The following is a 22,037-nucleotide window of genomic DNA, read 5'->3' on the forward strand; positions in this document are numbered from 1 at the left end:
TTCAATGCGGTCAAAAGATCGTCGTAATAAATTCATGGCAAATTATTGTATTGGAAAATAGACATTATCATATCTTTGAAGTCTAATTGTATGTAAAATTAATAATAAAACTTTTCAATTGACTGTCAACCATAAATGGAGAAACTTCATTACTAACGGAAGAAGGAAGTGATGGTAATAGTAAAGCTGCTGCTTGAGAAAATTCTGAACCATCTACTCAAAATAACACCGCAGTTCAAAATACACATAACCCAACAATCTTGACTCTTCTCCTCAAGTTCCTAATGTTTCTTCAAATTATCCGAGTCCATATCCTGGCTTTTATCCTATGACGTAACTGCTGTGAGGAATTCAGAAAAGACTTACGCTTTATTAAATACTGGTCAGATCTAAACCAGTGTAAAGAACTTGATATTATTATCTGTATGGTAGCAGTATAATTGAATCATCTTTAAAGAATCCAATTTTATTAGAGAATTACATACATGGGACCTGTTAATGAAAGAGAGCAAAAATGAAATTGAGAAAGCGAAAGATTGCTGGTTACATCTACAAATTTAGCTGGCTTGTGAACGTCGGATTATTGGGTTAAGAAGCACTAATTCGCTGTCTGCAGTCATCAAGGGAAGTTGATTGTCTCGATAATAATTGATCAGATGAGTGACACTATCAAAAGTACATGCTTTAGTCCGAACCTGTAAAAAAAGAAAAGAAAACAATAAAATTTGCTCTGAAGAGAATACCTTTTCAAATATAAAAAACAGTTAGTTTTTATAACTCACCACGCCTTCCGGATCAACTAGAGTGAAATGTTTCCTTAATCCTCCCTGCATTCCAGTCAAAACATATTTACCCGGAGAGTGAAGCGATTCACGAACAAGAAAATCACCATCATTAACAACAAGCATTTCACTTTCTCTTCTGCCGATGGCCCCATGAAACCAGACAGCTTGTGCTAGATCCTCATTTGTATTCGTAGTAGAGGATATTGAAGATTTGAGATCATTGATTGAATCACCTGTTTCAAGCTTTGAGGAGCTTGAACCATTAATGGGCGAGGTTGATGATAATAATGAGCTAGGCTCGAGGTCAGTTGATAAATTTTCCAGCGCTCCACAAAAAGGTTGCATGTCAAATGGATCTTTTATCGCAAATGGAAGTGATGACGATGACGATTCTTTTATTGACGAATTAAGTTTAGATAGCTCTTCAGGATTGCAATTCACATATTCTGGTTCAGTTTTACGATTAAATGATGATGTTCGAGAACAAGGGCTAGGATTGGCTGATGTTGTTTTAAGCTTCGGTAATGGAGATGAAAAAGATGATGCGATGGCATTATTTAATGTTAAAGCTTCACTTGGCAGCACTTGGAGGTCAGAAGTCAAGTCTATTAAATTCGGTGTTGGATCAGATGTTGAGGGTTGTTGTGCATTGAATTTACCTACAGAGCTTCTCCCTAAAGAGTGAACTCTCATGAATTTATCATCAATTCGGCGATCATTTTTCCTTTCAGGTAAGTCTGGAGGCACCTTTCCTGGCATATCATTGTAATAATCACGGTCATCTCCTCCTATTGCTCCTTCCAAGGTACCATGATTGATTAAACTATTGAATTGCGTTCTATGTTCAAATCTTTCTTGGATACTTTTATGCGGTTGTTTTGCAAGAAACTCTTTGAATCTTAGCTCAAAAGCGTGTCCAATAGTTGATATGACATCTTGTGCTTTTCCTCCACCACATTCTAACACGAAACAAGCACGCACAAATTCATGATCCTTTGCAACATAAGCTACAAAGTCAAGTGTATCAGCATCTCCGCCGGATGCAAAAGATATATTTGGCATGTCATGTTTAGCGATGACCTCTCCCGTTTCCATCACAGATAGTTTTAAATAAGAGCTGGTAATCTCCAAATTTACATTCGATCCAGCATTATCCATATTCGGACGTTCAGCTAACATTTTGAATATCCTTTTATCTGGACGACGTTTCTTGTCAACTGTTTTAAGGCCACTTGCTTCACAGACTCGATTGATGCATTCTTTAGCCACTTTACTTCGAGTATCAAAATCTAAGCTTTTCATCGGTGTATAAATTTCCAAACAACCAACATATTTCAAGGAAAAAAACCTCCAATCATGCACACCACTAGTACTTGTCATCATTAAAAGATATAAATTAAAACAAAAACACAAATATAAATAACAAATACAGAACCTTTAATGTTACTAAACAAAAATCAATTTTGTAGAGCAAAACTGCTTTAGGAATAGTAAACCTTGCTATTTTCACAGCAACAATTTTACATGTGATTGAGAGATGAAACAAGTTTCGTTTATTTATTGTTTACAATTGCTGCAACTGTCAAATTGAGTAAGCAGCCAATTCCATGGAAATTATTAAAGCTAAAATGTCTTTTTGTCCTTAGATAAGATTATAAATCGGGATTTCACAAATGCACCGGGCATAATTTCAATGTAAATATTGTTTATTTTATTCATTTACATGGAATTTCTGACTGGATGTGAAATCCGAGGAAGTCATTAGTCATGTTGTTTGTTAATGTTTTGAGTATTATTTGCTTTTATAACTTATTGCATCAAGATTGGAAAAGCTTCATTGCCGCTAGAAGAAGAAGGCAATAGTAAAGCTTATGGAGAAAATTCTGATCTATCTACTCAAAGAACAGCACAGTTCAAGATTTAAAACCTAACAATCTTGACTTTTCTCCTCAAGTTCCTAATGTTTCTTCAAATTATCCGAGTCCATATCCTGGCTATTATCCTCCACCTGGAACGCCTTCTCAACCTCCATACACACCTCCAACTCAACCTATTCCTCCTCAAGGACCATCGGCATTTTCATACGGTTTACCAGGACCTGCACCAACTGCTCAACCTTCATCCACAGCAACTGGTTTGTATAAACAAAATTGGAAGAGAATACAAAAATTATGAATACTAAAATTGTTCTATGTTTCATTATCTTTTAGGTGCATCTCGTAATTTAGATCCAGAAGCTTTAATGAAAGCTCAGAAGTATTGCAAATATGCTGGAAGTGCTCTCCAGTTCGAAGATGTAAACACTGCTGTGATGAATTTAGAAAGCAATTCAGATTCGTTGATATCACACAGTAATATTTAAACAAAAGATGTCAATAAAATTTCCTGAAAATTTGAGTATTTTCCTGCAAATCTAGTACTGCATTAAAAAATTGGCGGAAAGCGAATAAATATTCTGGGATTCAATAAAAAATTTCATCTAATAAAGTTTTGTCTGTTGTTCAATGTTATAAAATTTTAAATTTCATTCTGGCAAGTAAATGACTTATTGCATTATTCTGATAAAATTTCAGAATAAATCATTTTTTGAATATTTCTCAAAAAAAAAACAGAATGTTATTAATTTTTAGTATATGGTCCCTCTTTCCCTCTCTTTTCTTTCAATCCCATCAAAATTGTGATGCAAAATTTAAATCATCTATAATTGTCAAATTACAGGGAATAATGCCTATCAGTTTAAATAGCAAACAATCGTAATATTGTACACCTATAGAGGCAAAGTGATTGAATTATTGCAAGGTAAGATTGGTTAATATTATGTTGACATAATTTCATTTGAGTTTTTTTTGACTGCTATTGTTTTTTAGAACCAAGATTTCATTGTATTGCATCAAGCAATTGTAATTTCTTTTTGTTTATCAATGTTGTTTTGTGTTTATTTGATTTAAATATTTTGATGATTTTCCGATTCTCAGCATATTCTATCAATGATAACAATTTTATAATTAATTGTGGTAATTTTACTAATCTTTTGTCATGCTAATCTTGTTGGTCATTCCCTTTTAGTGAAATTTTACGATTTCAAGTTACAATAAGGAAAGATACAAGGAAAGAATCTTATAAAAAAATAACATCGCTGTTCTGTTTTTCATTTTCTTGGTATCGATTTCTACCTTTTTTTGTTGATATTTCTTTTTGTGATTTGAAGTCAACATTATGAGTTATCTTTAAACTCTTATTGTTTGGCCGAGGTGAAATACTATGGAGGATACATCGTTTGTATGTAGTTTGGTTACCGGTCTCTTTGTTATGCTCATTGTTGCTGATGTTGGATTGTGTGATTTAAACGCTTCTTAATGGGCTTTGCCTTAATAGAGTTTGATACAAATTTATTATACGATAATACTCATACCTACAAATAATTGAAATTATCTTACTCTTCAAACGGACTTGAACTTTTGCAAAAACGAGTCGCAATCAACATTATTTACATCTGTTAATTAAAAATGTAAGATTTACTTTTATGCTTGTCAAAAAAATCATATACTAATCTCTGAACATTTCGCTTCTTTTTTCTCTCATAGATAATATTTCAATTTCTATTTTGGAACCTCAAAGCCTTTTAGCATTCGTTTTAATTACTTTTAATAGACATTTACAATTAACATAGTATCATGGATACGAGTGGTGATGAACACACCAACGGAGCAGACTTAGAGAGAGCTGATGACTCAGATGATAATGGTATTGCAACTGAAGATTCCGTTCCATCAACATCGCAAAAAAGCCAAGTAGGAAGAAAATCCTTATCAGGTCAAATTTGCTCACTTAAAACATTAATAGACGATCAAATCCTTGATCCCGGTAATAATGTGCTCACAATGGACTATTTCGGGGCCAAATTTGACGCTGATCTATTACCTAATGGAAATATTAGATGGTCTCAATCGGAACAAATATTTTCAACACCTAGTGCCTGGTTTAACCATTGTAAAAAACTTGTTAACCCAGAGAGTACCAACAGTAAACCTGGGTCTGCTTGGTCATCCATTAGGTATAGAAGAAAGAGACTCGATTCATACAAACTTCGATGGTATCGGAAGCAGAAAAAGATTGTCACCTCGGCCAACATATACGACTCAGCCATGGCTTACTCAAAGGCAGCATCAGATTACTTAACTCATTCACAGTCCATTTCGCCTGATTCCTCGTCCACACCTTTAACTTTTTTACCTGAAAACTATCCCATTAAGGAGAAAAATGTTGTTGAACATCATACTCTTGCCAGTAAACTTATTCGACAAGATACTAGTGTCATGGTTAAATGTATCCCATTTAGTGCCCTGGAAAGAATTCAGCCGTTTGCTTTAACTTTATCTACCAATGCTCTTCTCACTATTGATTTCCACTGTCATTTAACTACTGGTGAAGTTGTTGGCTACCTTGGTGGCTCTTGGGACATCACTAGCCATAACTTATCTATTCTTCAAGCATTTCCATGTAAAACGAGACTAGGTGATAAAGAAAGATCATTAAAAGTTACAGAAGAAATAAGAAAAAATTTAGAACAAAAAAAGCTTAGTATTGTTGGTTGGTACCATAGTCATCCAAAGACAGCTCCTCAACCAACCATTCGGGATATTGAAGCTCAAATGGAGTATCAAATAGCCATGAAAGGAGAGAATGATTCTACTTATATTCCCTGCATTGGTCTTATTTGTTCACCTTATGATGATGATAATCCTAGGTTAACTTCAAGGTATCAAGCTTTTTGGGTGATGCCTCCAAATGAATTCAAACCCCTTGAGTATGGAAGACCTATGCAGATGACCTACAGTATAACCAGAGACTCATTTTTAACTCAAGACTTATTATTGGACATGGTAAGTGGCAATTTTCGAACCCACGTATCAAAATCTATCTGAATCAATCAAAAATTTCATCTCAAAACTACCAGGTTAAATCTATTAAATCTGATTTATTTTAATCACTTGTTAGAACGGTGAAGGTACAGCCCTAGTTCGTTAATTATTTGTTTGACTTTAAATCTTGATGGTTTTTGATTGATCCTCAATTATTTCAAAATTTTTTAGATATCAGAAATTTAATGATTGTATTTCAGGTAATCAAGAATCTTTCCTGAAATGCTGAATGCCGAGTTTCAATTGTTCATTATATTTTTGCTTATTTTTTCAAGTTTTTGATTTGTGCTCTAAAAATCGTCATTTTTTAATATTAATTCATTATTTTGATACTTTTTTTCAGCGTTTATTAGCTCATTATTACATCGAAGGTCCTGATGCTATTAAATTCGAAGAAGACTATCGTAAAGATAAAACGTATTGGCATAAACTTCAGTCATCCTTGAAACCTTTCTTACCAAGAGATCTTACCACGACTGTGAACCAAACTCAAGCTCAGACTCAAGTCCAACAACAAGCATTGTCTCATTTTTGGGCTTTTTTAAAAGGACTCATAATCCCTTGAACTCTCTGAAAGTGAAAAAAATTGAATCTATCCATTCAAAAAACTCTCTAAATATATTTATTCATATAAGCATTAACCAATTTAAAGATTCTTGATCTCAGCAATAACAAACCTGAAGGAAAATCTTATACATATAAGGTGAACAAACTATAATATGTATATTTTGACACTCAACTAGATCTTACAAATGTAAACGCACAGTAACACATCTTTTTCAATATTTAAACATGACACTTTCCAATTATCATTGGCTCCAAGTATCAGAATTGCAATCTCCATCGCGGTATCTGACATTGTATAAGTTGTACTGGAAAACATGTCTTTTTACCAAAATCGATAATAAAACCATGAAAGTTTACATCGAAATCATTTTTTTCACCAATTAATATTTCTTCATTAAATCTGAAATGATCTCAAAAAAGGTTTACATTTATTCATGTTTAGATAGTTTAAAATTTTGATCATTCATCATCACTATTGATGGTTTGGCTCCTAGCTTTCGTAACTTTACTTTAGCTGAATAATTCAAAATTTTACAATAAAAGCATTTAAGAAAAAATCAATTCTTCGATTAAAAATGACAATTTACATTTGAAAATGTTTAAAATGGATTATAAACAAATTTTAACAGTTTAGCAAAAATAAGAATGCTATGAACTCGATGATTTGTAAGTAGAGTTTACTTTTGCTCCTTTACATCATATTTAACTTTATCACTTATGAATATTGAAGCTTATTTATTCTTGTGATTTATCGATTTTGATAAATATTATTTCCCTCTTTTCTCTGTTTTAGGTTAATGAACTGATTGACTTCTTCAACTACTGAATTTTCAATGATAACGAGCCGAAGAGGAGCATCAGATTCGGTTTTTTTTGGATTCTCTAAATGGCTTTAACAATGTTCATACCAGCAATTACTTTACCGAAGACTGTATGTTTATTATCCAAACATCGAGCAGGTATCGGTGATAAAGGATTGACTTCCATTGGTGTCTTTACCAGCTTTGCCCATGGTAACATACCTGGTTCCTTGTGTTGAACAAGAAAATTTTCATCTGGGAACGCTCTTCCATAGATAGAAAACCCTCCGGTTCCATCATGATTGATAACATCTCCTCCTTGGAACATAAAGTTGGCAATTATTCGATGGAATCTGAATCCTCTGTAACCGTAGCCATTATGTCCTCTGTCAGCAAAGTAAACAAAATTTTTGATTGTCTTGGAAACAACATCACAAAATATTAAGTCCGCTAATTGAGACCATTGGAGGCTACAAAGAACTAGGGAACAAAAAGCAATTCTTCCAAGCATTTAAAAACTAATAAAAATTTTGCTGTGAGATTTCGGATAACATATTGGTGGATTCACTGTTAGCATTTGATTTTGATCATTTTAATACATTCTTTTTATGTAGAAAGACCGAAATTCAAGAATGATGACATTGAGCTAATGGAACTGCCTATTTGTAACCTAGAAACTGGTCTTATTTTAGTGATCCAACAAAGAAAAGTAATGACCAAAAAGATAGAGAAGATTTATAAAACGGGATCTGGTTATTTTTACATCCCAACTCAGTTCTCAATTCCTGCGAAGATGAGGTCGGATAGGATGAAAAGAAGAAGAAATGATGATGATGATGTGATTAATTTTGAACCAATCTTTGAAAAATGTCTTAATAAGTTTCAAAATCACGAGTTACACCTTCTAACTGTTTACCAATTCAGTAAAACATACAAAGTAAAGAAAAAGTAACATGTAAAGAACAGCGTTTATTGTCCTACAATCTTAACAACCGCCCAGTTATGATCATTGAGATGACTATAATCACTAATTATTAAATCGGCTTTTATTTCGCCCAGTTGTCCAAACACAATGTCAACAAAATAAACGAACTCGAATAATGTATTTTTAATCGTCATTTTAGATAATAAATTGTAGGCTCGTCTTTTAAAGTTAGCAATCAGAAAACATATTCATTTAACATTTAAATAAAAGTTTGAGAAAGTAACAGATAAGAAGTGCATTTAAGATCATTAGTATCTTATTACACTTGTATTCATCATATCCATTTTTATCGCCCTACGAAGATCATGAAGCAAGTCTGGCTAAAAATACAATTCATCAGAAAATTAAATTATACCCAATTTTTGGAATCTTTGTGCATTGAAACAATTTCAAGTTATAATATTAAAGTCACTCATTTAATGAGGTAACTTAATTTTCTTTGCTTTATAATGCCGATTTCAAATTTATCAAGATTATTAATTACTGTAATCTCCTTAGTTAATAACCTGATCAATATTATTTGGAAAAGCAAATTAAAATTGTTTTTAGAGTCTATGTTACTCGATATATGTCACATTTTGTGAAAGTTGAAATGTTCAACTTGAGCTTACAGGCTCAATTTATCAGACACATGCCATGGACACTAATTTCAGTTGCGTAAATGTACATAAACTTGATAAAATCAAGTAAATTGATTCAATACTTGAAAAATGATAGTTCATTGATCAATTTTTTGAATATATAAATTAAATATAGTCTTGATGGTATGAATTGCTATCAAATTTTAAAAATAAAAAGTCAATTTATTAGATCTTATTACATTCCATTACATGTTTTTATATTGTTTTCCGTTATTGTTATCAGTTACCAATTAGAGTGAACTCTCTCAAAATGCGATTCGAGGAGATAACTTTAAAATTATTCCTATACGGAGATTAAGTGGAACTCAGTTTCGAAAGGGCTAAAAGCGATGAGGGGCTCGACTGTTACCTTGGTCGGATCTCATTTAAAGAGGTTCGATTGGATGTAAAAGATTTTTAGTCACTTGCATGATTACAAATACACTTTTACACAAAAATGATAAACCTTTGGATAAAGTGTCATCGATTAAACAGGATTCAAAAATAGTAGCATTTCGTTAAGATCGGTCGTCATCACTACAATGACAAATGGAATTATCGATTGGATAAATAAATAATCGTAAGAAAGAGGAAGAAAAATAACATCTCTATTGCTTTTAAATAAATGACCCATTCCTTTTTGGTCAATTGAAATAACTTCAGCACTTATTTGTCTTGGTAAAAAAGTCTAGATAAGTCGAAGAACTACATTAGATGCAATCGAACCAGAAAACACTCCCAGACCCAGAGCAGCAGATATGATAAATCCGGTCTTTTCTTGTAATTCAGGTTTAACTGCCAAAGGCGCTTGGAACATGCTTACAGTTAGTCCATAACCATTAGAGAGACCCAGAAGCATAACCAATATGGCATAGATATATTCAGATTCAAATAAAACAGGAAGATGATTTCTTGGATGAATGTTGCAAACCATAAGTCCAAAAACGAGGATTAAGCGACTAACAGCCAATATAATCAAAAAAATTGGCTTTGACTGAGGGAAGGGGAACCATTTACCGATTAGACGCCCAAGTAGATCATTTATATTGAACAGAAGAAAACAAAAAATGGGTAAAAATAGTTCCTCTGATACTATGACTGAGTCTTTATTCTTTGGAGCAACCAGGACCAAAAGCGGTGGATAAACGATAAGAGTTATACTCAAGATCAGAAAAACAGCCAGTAGATGAGGCCAAATAGCACGACAAATTGCAATTAGATCTGATCGTCGAGCAATTGATCGTTCAGAAATATTATCAATAGATAATGTAAACATTCCTCGTTTACGATAGAATCTATAATAAGGCTGTAGAAAAGTTAAAACAAAGAAATAGTTAAACTTCGAATAAAATTGTAAATCTTGAACTTTTGATAGGAATGAAGCGCAATTACTACTAACCGTTTTACGGGCGATGAGATAAGCAACAAATGCAATTATTAATAACATATCAGCACAAATAAAATAGTACATGGCTGAAGATCGAGGATCAGCATGTGCCCTCAATGAAATAATTTGACAGATTACAGCGAAAATGCCAGCTATAGCTTGGCCCAATACAACGGCTTGAATGCAATTAGACGGGAAGGAAGAAACTACCCCAGAAATGCTAGAAGCAAGAATACCAGTGCATAAACCGAGAATCAAAACACTGACAATGATTATCCAGAAAAATGCATTTTGCCCTGTTAAAGAAGAGTGGATGGGAGAGAAAGGAACATCCTGTTACTACATGGTTATAATGCATTGTTCTTGAAAAAAACAAAATGCTGTAATTTTATATTTAATTGACTTAGAGTAATTTATTATTACCCTGAATGTCATTTGATATTTAGAAAAGCATTATCATTGGGAAATCAAACGACTGTCACGGGTAAATACTTACAATTATCACTGTCAACTTTAACTAGAACCGTTGAAAGGATCATAAGAATCATTATAATCAGCATAGAAGTCACACTTCTAATGGTAGCTGTAATCCTATAAGATAGATGAAAAAATTAATAAGAGATAGACAGCAGATAAATAAAAGGTTTAAAGTTCAATACTAACTTATGACCATAGAATATCATGAATAGAACAACCAAAATATTTGGAACATTATTAGCCATTGATAAATAGCTGTTAAAATAAACTTGAAGTTGGGTGGAACCTGAAGATGAGTCATTAACATTACGAAACTTGTATTTCCAACACTAAGAAATAATTAAAAGAGTTATAGAATAAGTAAATGAGTTGACACACGAATCGCAATATTTGCCAAAACAATTGAATAAAATATAGAAGTAACTCACATCAGTTGCAGTAATGAAAATATTCCAAGGTATACAACAAATTAATCCAAGAAGTCCAGAGATTATTTCAATCATCCGGTACCTAAAAAAGGAACATTTGAGTTGAGATTACATATTTATACACTGAATAGATCATGAGTTATTACTAAAAATTTACTTACTTGTCATGGAGGATAGGATTTTGAGGAGCTTGTGAGTCAATAAGAGAATCATCACTGGAATCAGAATTGGACTCATCATTTTCTGTTTGTAAAGTATTGTCTTCTTCAATAGCATCTGTCTCGTCAACAGGTAAACGATTGTAACCTTCTCCAGCTAACATATTGTTGATTACTAAATGACTGGTGATCAATAGAAGTGTAGAACATTACGAAAATGCAGAAATTAGTCAAAGCTTAATGATTACCCAATAAAGATAATCTCATAAAAAACAAAGTGTTTATAAACATTATAACGATTTCAACACAGTGCATTGTAAAACTGCTTAATGGATTTCAAGTGTAGCTCTATGTGCACGGAGCTCCATCTTTTATCTTCAACTATAGTATCATTGCATACAAAAAGTATCGCAAAGTAATTGGTATTAGAGGCTACAAAATCTTAGATTGTTAATAATCTTGGTCAATTTGATTGTAATGTCTTTCATAAACTTGAATGAGTGACTGTATTATTAACTTAAAGTTGCTTTCAATATGCAATGTTACCAAAAATGAGGCATAACTTAATGAACAATATGAATTGGACAAAACTGTCATCGACAATATTTATTGAACGTTCCCCTTATTAGGGACCATTGAAAAGGAAGCACATCAACTCATTCATGATGTTTAGTAAACATTATTTACTTTATTTTTAAAATTATTTTGGCTATTTCTTTGCTTTCTTTTTGTTTTCCCATAATCGCTTCATCTAATTTTATATTAATGTGATTATTCTGCCATTTCTATTTACGTCCTATCAATTGTTAACCACTTTGGAATAGCTGAAGTCCTGATATTAATTTAAAGGTAAATATGAGCTTATTCTGTCTTATTAACCCCATGCTCACATTCAGTAAATATTGTTTATTTGATTATGTTTTTATGTATTGATTTTATTGTATTAATCTCTACTTTTGGGTTTTATTTTTGATTCTCCCTTCACTTAGATGGTCAAAGACAAGACACTCATGAAAAGTTCAATTAGAAGAAATCGAAATCTATCGAAAAATCTGATGGCTATGAAATTCATGCAACGAACAAAAATAAAGAATGAAGGAGAAGCTAATGATGTCGAGATTGGTGATGCAAAGTTCGAGAGTCGAGGTGAAGACAATTATGTGATAGAAGAAAGCTTCGAGATAATTGAAAACTTGCGCTTTGGAAGGATGTCTTTCAAATATTAATTAAACAAATCTATAGGATCTTTTGTTCTCATATTGCTAAAAAATTTTGTACATAAATCCCATCAAGAGTTGTGATTAAATGAAAAAAGAAAAATCAATTTAGATCCAGTTTGTTCGCTTTTTTGTATTTCTTTATTAATTATTTTTCAGGAAATTGATAAAATAATAGACATATAAAGTGAAAATGATTCTGATTTGCATGGAGAAAATGTTTACAATAATTTTTTATCATAATTTCATTTAATGATTTCGGTGAGTGATTTTAGTGAGTGATTTTAGTATGCTTAATGTTATGAGAGAGTTAATGAGAGATGGTGTTGAAATTGTATGAGACATGAAAATGGTGATGAGAAGACAAGGTTTGATTAAAAGTTAAAAAATTGGATGATGTTAGTTTGTTATAGATTAGTATTTTACACATAAAAGCATCTCTACATAAACATTGCGATTTGCTTTGGCCAATTTAACTGAGTTTGTAAGGAAGAATAAGGAAATAATAATCGTGCCATAATAGCAGAACGAAGTTGGAATAAGTGGAAAAATTAATGTAACAATATAATATGTTACGTTCTATTGCAATTGTGCATTTTTGAATGAGCGGCATCAGCAAACATCAGATTGTTGACACTTGATTAGACCGGGTCGGTGTTAAAGATAAATCATTGGAGCAGAGAAAAGGTCCGCAATAAACAGTTCAACAATTTTCTCTTACGACAAAGATTTTCCAACAAAATTGATTGATTAATTCATCAAAAAATGAAAAACCAAACAATAACTCGGTCATAGATTTTGAATTATTTTGTTTTCTTATTCTCCATACATCCTCTGTCATGAATACTTTTTGCCGATTTTATGACGTATTTAAGGTCAAAACTTAAATATATATATATTTATATTCATCCATTTCGTCTGTTTTTTGTAGATTTTCCATGCAATATACGTAATAAAATTCATGCTGAATAAGGGAATCTCCGGCGAAAAAGGAAAGAGGGCCAATGGAAACGAACAGGATGAAAATGGTTCGGTTTTTGGAAATAATATTTACATGGCACAAGCCGCTAAAGCCTCATCATAACGATAACCTTTTGTTATTAAAATCTCTCCATATGGAACCGATATGTCTTGCGTCAGTTCAACTGCTTGTTGCTTTTTAAGAACGAGAAGGGAGAAGAATTTCTGTGCAACCTGGAGAAAGAAAATTGAAAACGAAAATTTAGCATTCTTGCATTTTTGGTGGTTAATTTGATTACTTACTTGTTTACGTCGATTATGAGACACTAGTCTACCAAATGTAACATCACCATCCTCAAGTTGTTTGGACATTAAACGCAAAAGAACATTTGTTCGCTTATTTCTCATTCGTTCTTCATATTGCTCAGCAGTTTCATCAGGCATCATTTCTTCAGGCTGAAATTGAAATTAATGTTGAGTTGTAGTAAACAAAAATAATTTTTTATAGTTTTAACCGCTGCTAGAATCATTGAAATTAGTGCAGCTTAAGAATAAAAGATAAACTTACCGGTCCTACAGACATAGGTTGCTCGTATTGATCGAAAGGTTCATCTTCATCGAAATCGTGTTGAGGGATTGAAAAATTACTTGACCGAGCAAGAGAAATACTAGGTGCACTCATTGCTCTGTCCGGACTTTGGATGGAACCTTCTCTCAGCTCAGAGAGGCCTGTATCGTTGATATGATCAGAAATGTTATTTGGTACTTTTTCGGGGGGAGGCTCATGTGATACAGCTTTTGATCTTCGCTCTTTTTTCTCTGTTTCTCGTTCGTCAGCAGTTTTTCGCTTCTTCTTGACAGGAGATTTGTGTTCTGGTGGTTCTCGTCGAGGAGTTCGTGGGGTTTTTGGTGGTTGAATTTCTTTAAGAGGAGAAATTGGAGGAACAATAGGTTCATAAATTTCCTCAGGTTGATTTTGTTGAATTTGCTCATGCATTTCTCTGATCTCTTCTTGGGGTTGTGGTTCCTCCATATGCTCTGGGATCATATCTTCAGGTAATTCTTCTTCAACGGAGATGCGAGTAGTAACAAGATGTCGAGTATAGTACTATAAAAGAAAATAATGTCAAATTTGAATAAGAAAGAACGATGTCAAATGAACATAAATAAATGATAAAAATTTGTAAAACTTACGACTAATAAAACTTTTGATGGAATGGGTTTTTCTGAAAGAGCGAATAGTTTTTCACTACCACCAGTTCTCTTCCAGTGCATTAATTTCTTGGTCGGAGGGGCAATGTCAAGAGTTGTAACAATATCAGATGTATCAGAAAGTTGAGATTTCATCTCCTCACCAGATAAAGTTTTAACTTCGTCAATAATAATTCCAAGCTTCTTTCGTCTTTTGCGTTTTCTCTCAAAACCTGAACCTTCTAATGGTTCCAAAACCATCGACTCTTGTTGTGTTTCGGGTCTTCGGAATATATTTTGTTCAGCTCTAATTGCCTCAAGATCTTCAGGTCCTTGTAGATCGTCAATTCCTTGTTTATCTTCATTAGGAACAGGATTTTCATCGATTATGGGAGGAATATCCTGCATTTCTTGATCTTGATTCATCATTGGAGGTGGTGAACCAGGGGAAGAAGGGCCAGATGGAGCGATGGATGGTGGTGCTCCATATGACATACTAGATCTATCACTTCTATCACTCATTCTGGATAAAGGTCTTTCTGGTTCTTCTCCCTTTTCCCTTTCTTCAGCAGCATCAGCCTCTGCTTGCATCTGTTGTTGGGCTTCAGGAGGGACAGGTAAGGCAAACATATCGTCGACATCAGTCAAGCCTACAGGACCACCAAAACCATCATCGACAGTAGGTCGATCAAATATATCTAGGGGATGTGATGTTTGTTTTTGACTTATCTCTTGTGTAGAAGTATCGCTGATCTTAGAAGTACTAGCCACTTGAATAGAACTAAACTCATTCCATTCTTTTCCCTCACCAAAGAGAGGGACGTCAACAGGCATACTAGCAATATCTTCAACTAAGGTAATACTACGAATATTAGTATTAGTTTGCAAAGGTTCAATTTGAACAGGAGGTTCAGCAAGTAAATCGAAATCATTGACAAAGTCTAACATTTCAGGAAGAGTAATAGCAGAAATTGCAGCCTCTGTTTTACCATCAGGTAAGTCAACAGCTCCAGGCCTGAAAGCAGACTTGATCTTGAAAGCTGCATCTTGACAATCTTGTAAAAGATATAATGTTTTTCTAGCATAAATACGCACAATACCAAGCAGAAGATGTGATGAAGTACGGAGAGATAATTTGACACGAGGTTGAAGGATAGAATCAACTGATTCAACAATATTAGTCTCCAATATTTGTGCTTTGGTTATCTTTTTGTCCCAATGAGCAGCCAACCAAACCCGAGCAAGGGGACCCTTTTTACCGAGCACAAAAACTGAATAAAACATTTTCACTCAACACTCAGGTTGAACACAATCACTCCGGTTAAATAAAAACAAAACAATAATAAATAATGAAAAAAGATTCCACAGAAAAATTAATAAATACAAACAGTTAACAATCTTGTCATGATAGGTTTCTGTTATAACTTACAGTACAATCTTCTTAATCTAACCAATCAGGGCGCTCCAAAAAAGCGCCATCTATACAGTCTAAATGTCTAAAGGCGGCAAAAAACCCGCGATAATCTACAAACGATGTTTACTCTTTGAACCGCGCCAATTTTTCCAAGCGAATGCTATTAACTGTTCTGACAAACAATCTGGCGCCAGATTTTTTATTGATTGATTCAAAAACCATTTGACCTAAATAGGTTAATTTGGTTACCTTTCTCAGAATAACTCAGTAAATCTTCAGGGCAATCACTTCATTACATAACAATATTATTTATTTGATCGAGTTTGATTATTTTTGATATTTTTTTATTGTTCAGTCTGATAAATTAATTAATTTTCTTTGTTTCAAGTTTCCAAAGCCACTTCAACGTTTGGATAAATAAAGATTGATCCAATTTTGTGGAAAATATCGGTGAATATCTTTGTTTTGTTTCTTATATGGTTATCTGGTGTGAACTGTGGATTGACAAGAGCGAAAAAATTAAAAGGTTAAAACATTAAATTTTAATAGCTAATCAAATGCATTTACAAGTTGATTTTTATCCCAATTCATGGAGAAATAATTTCTTAAAGAATTTCACAGAACTGGTAACATTTGGTAGACATATGCATCTTTACCTTTCTTTTTGATAGCCAAATAAATTAGACTGAGGGAAACAAGAACAGAGATGACAATAAAAGTTAATAGATTCAATGAAAGTGTAATTAGATCTTCTTCACAATGAATGCCTTCAAGGCCACATTCACTTCTCCAATTTTCAGGCAGGTAAATAGCAATTTGTTTGAAAAACTGGTCAATATCACAGAATTTTTTATCATCACAAGCTGATAAATTTAGATAATGAGGATTTTTAGAATAGGTATCATTGAGGTAAAGAAGGGAAAGTTTGAAGCGATTGGTGCTAGTTTCTTGATACAACTCGAAAAGTACACTTGATCCATATGGTGGACTTAGTTTGTCAAAAACTTTCAGAGTGCTCAATAGAATAGCTAATTGAGAATCGTGAGTAGAATAAAAGAAAATCTTCTTAGCAACACCATTATCAAGTAAAGATGTATCGTAAGGTTTGATCGATAGCTTCATGGTTGTAGTAAAACGAGATTTCAAGTCTTTCAATAGTTCACCAGCTCGAAGTCGTTGAATTAAATAAGTTGAATAATCTAATGTAAAAGTAAGATCAGAAATTTTTTGCAGCCGCAACATAACTTCGGGTGTTGCCCAAGAAGGAATGAGATAATTGTTCTCCGCTTGAATTTTCAGTGTATCATGGACCCTTTGAGCTGAGATTAAATCAGTTATGTTGCTTTGAGTGTTCTTGGCGAGATAATCAAATAAATCGAGAAATTCAACTTCGTGTTTCCTGTATTCTGGAGATTTTTTTACTCTTTCTTCTTCCTTCTCTGAAACAGGACAGGTACATGATGGGTTGAGCATGTTGTCATACACTCTAGGTGCAGTGTGAATGGGAAATGGCAGCCAATTCAATTTATTATTCCAGATCCATCGTCCAGAGGGAGGAAAAGCACCAGCGAGTACAAGAGCAGCACTTTCCAAACATCGCTCAGCATCTGAACTACGTACATCAACTTCACGAAGATTTGATGGCCAAAATTTACCATAACGTTCTTTAAAATACTGGCCCAAAGCAAACATTCTGGCTTTACCAGCAGTGGTTAATTCACCCCATCCATCAGGCCAAAAAGACGCATTTGCATACTTATCAGCTGGAAAACTAGAAAGTGGAGTTCGATCCCCATGTCTGTGAACAATCGCAACACTTTTGAGGACTAGGTCAGCATTTACTTGATGAGAAACTGACCCAAAACCATCCACTATAAAAATGATTAACATAAATGCAAAATTTGGTTTCATGATTACATAAAAAATACAATAGAATTAAATTTACAATTTGAAGATTGTAGTTGATGTGCTTCAAATGTTGAATGAATGATTAAAACAGTCACCAAAATGCTGAAGTTAAGCCATCACAGATTAACTTATTAAATAATAATTGATTTAGACAGATCTCATCGGTAGAACAAATAAATGCAATGATCATCGACCAATCAAGGAGAAACACGGATTAAATAGACAGGTAATGGTTTTGGATGCGACTCAATATCAAAATGCAAGATTAATGTGAACACTTAGATCACAGAATATGTTGTATTAAATTATCAACTGGATGAAATCATAAATAAACTGTAAATAAGATAAAGAGACAGAGAGAAATACAGTCAGAGCATTAGCGACGTTGGCAACAATGTTATTAATGAAGATGGTAAATAACCTTATGGTAAGAATATTTAAGAAGATATAAGATTTATGATAATTTAAAAAAACATACCATATTAATATTCTGAAGGTATTCAATTCTAAGAACGTGTCCACGTCTTCAGATCGATGTTTCACCAAAAAGAAGTGAATCAACTATAATTAACAAAAAAAGTAACAAGAAAGACATTAACAAAGAGTCTTGAAAAACCATTTCAGCTGTTCAATCACTCTCTTCAATCGATCTTGTTACAGTTACTGAATCATCGATAATCGAACCTCAACTGACCAAAATTAACTGAATATAATATTTGAAGATTAATTAACAAATTGAATCTCGATTTGATTTCATTTGATGATCGATACTAACATTGATTTGTAAATCTTACACAATTGAAAAATATTTGACTCTGTGTCAAAATACTTGACTACTGTATCAATACAAAAATCTATACAATAAAAATTTTTCCCTGAAATTTTGAAGTTCAACCCTCTGCTGGTTTATTGAAATCAGATTTCTTAGCTCATGAATTTCAACAGGTTGTCACTAAATTAAAATAGCTGCGTCATTCTGTTTAACATTGATCTAAATGAGCCTGAAAGCAGTTAGTTTTGAGACATCAACCAGCATTGTATTGATGAAGGTTGTCTTTTACATTTCAAGCTGACTACATAATTTTTAAATCACCCAATTTTTTAAAGTTAAATTTTCAACCGATCACTTTTATCAAGCATTGAGAAAGTTGAAATCATTAGATGCTAACAGGCGCAATTTGTTGATTAGAAGGAAAACGTTAAAGAAATTTACTCTTAATTCATGCTGAATAATCAATATTGATGATAATATTTTGGTTGATTGTTACAAATTCAAGTTAAAATAGCAAGAGGCTCAAAACAAATAAGCAGAGTTTAATATTTTGATTCCAAGTGCTAACTGACCGTAAACCAAATCAGATAAAGATGAACAGGTCAGGGTGACATGCACTTGATCAGACAAACAATCTGATAAGAATTTGAGATGTTTACCAAAAACTGGATCAGTGAAACTGTCATTTAATTAGCATAAACAATAAAATTAATGAATAAATAAACACAACGAATCTTGTTTCAATCATTTCAATGAGTAAGCTTTAAGCCATACAATGAATATTTTTTATGCTTTTTATCCAAACTCAGAAAATAATCAACAGTTCATCTTTTAACTCTTCATTTATTGTGCAAGTGAATATTTGAAAAAATATTAAAAATGGTTCTTCAACAAGTTACCAAAATTCAATCGGATTTAATTAAACAATCAGAGATAATTGGCCTAGATCATGTTACCTTTTATGTTTCGAACGCCAAATACACAGCCGCTTATTTTGTGCGTTTCCTCGGCTTTAGGCTGATTGGATACAAAGGCTTGGAAACTGGAAGTCGATCCATATGTTCCTATGTTGTCACCCAAGGAGATATCATTTTGGTTTTAAGTTCAACTTACGAATATGGTTCTGGTGAATTGTGGACTATTGTATCATCACGAGGTGATTTGGTTAAAGATATAGCTTTCACTGTTGATAACTTGGACTGTTATTTGGCCAAACTAGCTTCAAAAGGGATAAATGCTGTCAAAGGCCCTTGGACAGAAAGCGATCAACATGGATCAATTAGGATGGCAGTTATATCACCATTTGGATCAATTACTCACACTTTGGTTGAAAGAAGCCGTTATTCGGGATCTTTCCTGCCTTCCTATTCTGCACCATTAGAGTCAGAGAGTTTCAATGGATTCCACGAGGTTGCTCCGGAATTTAATGTTTCCTTTGAAGTGATTGACCATTTTGTTCCTGTGCTGGAGATTGGACAATTAGATGAGACTTTTGATTTCTATTCCAAATTGGGTCTGAAAACATTTTATTCTGTGGATGACTTTGACGTCAAAACTGAAACTAGTAGATTGAAAATGGTGGTTGTTGCCAATGAATCAAAAGATGTTATCATCAATCTGGTTGAGCCATCAGCTGACGACAAAGTTTCTCAGTTACACGAGTTTCTCAAATACAATAACGGATCTGGTATTCAACATATTGCCTTACGAACAGATAATATTGTAGCAACAGTAACAGGCTTAAGAGCTCGAGGTATTCAATTTCTTGACATTCCGGCTGATTATTATGTGAAACTTCGGAAAAGACTGGAATCGTCTAAAATTACAATCAAGGAATCTATTGATACTTTGGAAAAACTGCACATTTTGTGTGATTTCAATGAAAATGGCTATATTCTTCAATTATTCACCAAACCATTGTTTGATCGACCTACGACCTATCTAGAGATAATTCAGAGAAATAACCATTCTGGCTTTGGAGCTGGAAATGTACAAGCTTTGTATGAGGCAGTTGAAAGGTTACAAAAGCAGCGAGGCAACTTGTGAATCAACTCGAACCATCTTTGATTAATTTATCAACAATTAATTTTTGATAACTCTTGTATTTGTTTTTATAAATGGAGCAACCAGTACTTAGATCAAGTTTTTTATTTGCTAAATAATTAATTTTAAACTATGGAGTTAAAGAAGACGAAATAAAACTAAATTAATTTCTTTGAAAATTCATTTATGCGTTAATTTATTTCTCGATTCTTCGATCGAACAGAATTGTGTGTTTCATAAACCCTGGATAATTTAATAACATTATTAGTCACTATTATTATAGAATGACTTCCAAACGATCTCAGGCTGTTAAGGCTTTTCAGGCTCATTTCTTAGATCAGTATCGAATTCGATATTTGGTTTGCTACCAGATACACCTGAAGTTGACCTGAAACTTATAAATGAATGTTTCAATTTCTGAATTATCTGTTCACTAATATGACACCTCATGACACTCATCTGTGGCTAGTAAGATTTAGTTTTAACATTTTTACTTTTGCTGATTAAATGAGTCAAACAGCATTATTTGATATGAGATACACAACAATGCGTAGTTCAACAATGCAATTTGAACTGTTTAATACTTAGCTAGACTGTGATAATAAATTAATCAACGAAGAATAAAATTGTTCATAAGAAAAATGTTTCCGTTCTTAACAGACCTAGATGATTGGTTAGATTCGATATTCACTTCTAACCCAAAAATCAGTGACATATTTAACAACTGTGAAAGATTCAGCCATATCGATAAACATAAACTTGCCAAGGGTTTACTATTTGCTTTTGCTTTGTATATGACTTTTGGTGCCTTTGCTCAATTAATTTGCAACGTTGTTGGTTATGTTTATCCAGCAATAGAATCTTTAGAAGCTTTAGAAACGCCAGGAAATGAAGACGACCGTAAATGGTTAACATATTGGGTCGTTTTTGCCGCCTTTTCAGTCATTGAATTTTATTCGGATAAAATATTTCACGTGTTTCCAGTCTACTTTTTGGCCAAGCTTATTTTCCTAGTATGGGCTTTTTGGCCATCTCCGAATAATGGTTCAATTCAGATTTATAATAAATTCATTCGACCCTTTTATCTGAAGAAAAGGAGTCCAGGTAAGTTTTGTTGTTCATTATCAGTATTAGTATTAGTAGCCATCAAGAAAACAGCTTGAAACATTTTTTCATTTCATCAGTAGCGACCAATATTATGGATCTAAAAACAACAAGTCTACAAGTTGCATCAAAATCAACCCAAAAGGACGATAAGAATGCAATTATTGGGAAGAAAAGGTCACTTACATTATTCAAAAAGAGAAGCAAAGATTCACAATTGTCAGTGCAAAGTAAAAGTGATTTAGATAAAGTTCAAGTTGAGAACGAGGATGATGAAAACGAAGATCAAGTCTAACTGG

General features: G+C 33.1%; 6 protein-coding genes and 3 pseudogenes across 7 annotated transcripts; 4 read left to right on the forward strand and 5 right to left on the reverse strand.

Annotated features, from left to right (window-relative positions):
* Window positions 1-20: 20 nt before the first annotated feature.
* Shc (SHC-adaptor protein) lies at window positions 21-2,253 on the reverse strand. 2 transcript variants are annotated; one of them, XR_016199562.1, is made up of 3 exons: window positions 783-2,253; window positions 486-695; window positions 21-389 (listed from the first exon to the last, which is right to left on the reverse strand). XR_016199562.1 is itself a non-coding variant. In XM_015929408.3 (2 exons), the coding sequence occupies exons 1-2, from the start codon at window positions 2,166-2,168 to the stop codon at window positions 558-560; spliced, it is 1,524 nt and encodes a 507-aa protein (XP_015784894.2). In that variant the 5' UTR covers window positions 2,169-2,253; the 3' UTR covers window positions 446-557. The 2 variants fall into 2 exon arrangements, 1 of the variants encoding a protein (XP_015784894.2); XM_015929408.3 differs by lacking the exon at window positions 21-389 and having other exon boundaries at window positions 446-695.
* A 299-nt stretch (window positions 2,254-2,552) lies between these two features.
* Window positions 2,553-3,290, forward strand: LOC107362428 (uncharacterized). Its single transcript, XM_089266278.1, has 3 exons — window positions 2,553-2,574; window positions 2,740-2,919; window positions 2,996-3,290. Exons 1-3 carry the CDS (start codon window positions 2,553-2,555, stop codon window positions 3,145-3,147), a joined length of 354 nt encoding a protein of 117 aa, XP_089122404.1. The 3' UTR covers window positions 3,148-3,290.
* Window positions 3,291-3,454: 164 nt separating this feature from the next.
* On the forward strand, window positions 3,455-6,638 carry LOC107369366 (MPN domain-containing protein). Its single transcript, XM_015937336.3, has 4 exons — window positions 3,455-3,584; window positions 3,852-4,293; window positions 4,370-5,668; window positions 6,051-6,638. Exons 3-4 carry the CDS (start codon window positions 4,460-4,462, stop codon window positions 6,270-6,272), a joined length of 1,431 nt encoding a protein of 476 aa, XP_015792822.1. The 5' UTR covers window positions 3,455-3,584; window positions 3,852-4,293; window positions 4,370-4,459; the 3' UTR covers window positions 6,273-6,638.
* A 518-nt stretch (window positions 6,639-7,156) lies between these two features.
* LOC149094412 (uncharacterized) lies at window positions 7,157-7,585 on the reverse strand (annotated as a pseudogene).
* A 1,256-nt stretch (window positions 7,586-8,841) lies between these two features.
* On the reverse strand, window positions 8,842-11,430 carry LOC107362684 (equilibrative nucleoside transporter 3). Its single transcript, XM_015929798.3, has 6 exons — window positions 11,133-11,430; window positions 10,972-11,053; window positions 10,730-10,872; window positions 10,563-10,657; window positions 10,079-10,362; window positions 8,842-9,985 (listed from the first exon to the last, which is right to left on the reverse strand). The coding sequence occupies exons 1-6, from the start codon at window positions 11,291-11,293 to the stop codon at window positions 9,368-9,370; spliced, it is 1,383 nt and encodes a 460-aa protein (XP_015785284.1). The 5' UTR covers window positions 11,294-11,430; the 3' UTR covers window positions 8,842-9,367.
* Window positions 11,431-12,464: 1,034 nt separating this feature from the next.
* On the reverse strand, window positions 12,465-15,914 carry vtd (RAD21 cohesin complex component verthandi). Its single transcript, XM_015929775.3, has 4 exons — window positions 14,501-15,914; window positions 13,875-14,414; window positions 13,610-13,762; window positions 12,465-13,540 (listed from the first exon to the last, which is right to left on the reverse strand). The coding sequence occupies exons 1-4, from the start codon at window positions 15,779-15,781 to the stop codon at window positions 13,397-13,399; spliced, it is 2,118 nt and encodes a 705-aa protein (XP_015785261.1). The 5' UTR covers window positions 15,782-15,914; the 3' UTR covers window positions 12,465-13,396.
* A 160-nt stretch (window positions 15,915-16,074) lies between these two features.
* Window positions 16,075-18,430, reverse strand: LOC107362693 (prostatic acid phosphatase). The gene is made up of 3 exons (XM_015929816.3): window positions 18,298-18,430; window positions 16,568-18,152; window positions 16,075-16,405 (listed from the first exon to the last, which is right to left on the reverse strand). Exons 2-3 carry the CDS (start codon window positions 17,820-17,822, stop codon window positions 16,392-16,394), a joined length of 1,269 nt encoding a protein of 422 aa, XP_015785302.2. The 5' UTR covers window positions 17,823-18,152; window positions 18,298-18,430; the 3' UTR covers window positions 16,075-16,391.
* A 1,040-nt stretch (window positions 18,431-19,470) lies between these two features.
* On the forward strand, window positions 19,471-20,637 carry LOC107362708 (4-hydroxyphenylpyruvate dioxygenase pseudogene; annotated as a pseudogene).
* Window positions 20,638-21,199: 562 nt separating this feature from the next.
* LOC107362718 (receptor expression-enhancing protein 5 pseudogene) lies at window positions 21,200-22,033 on the forward strand (annotated as a pseudogene).
* Window positions 22,034-22,037: the final 4 nt, after the last annotated feature.

The sequence above is a fragment of the Tetranychus urticae genome, chromosome 1 (genome assembly GCF_039701765.1).
Source record: "Tetranychus urticae isolate SD_2017Ah chromosome 1, NJAU_TeUrti_SD_1.0, whole genome shotgun sequence".
Lineage (NCBI taxonomy): Eukaryota > Metazoa > Arthropoda > Arachnida > Trombidiformes > Tetranychidae > Tetranychus > Tetranychus urticae.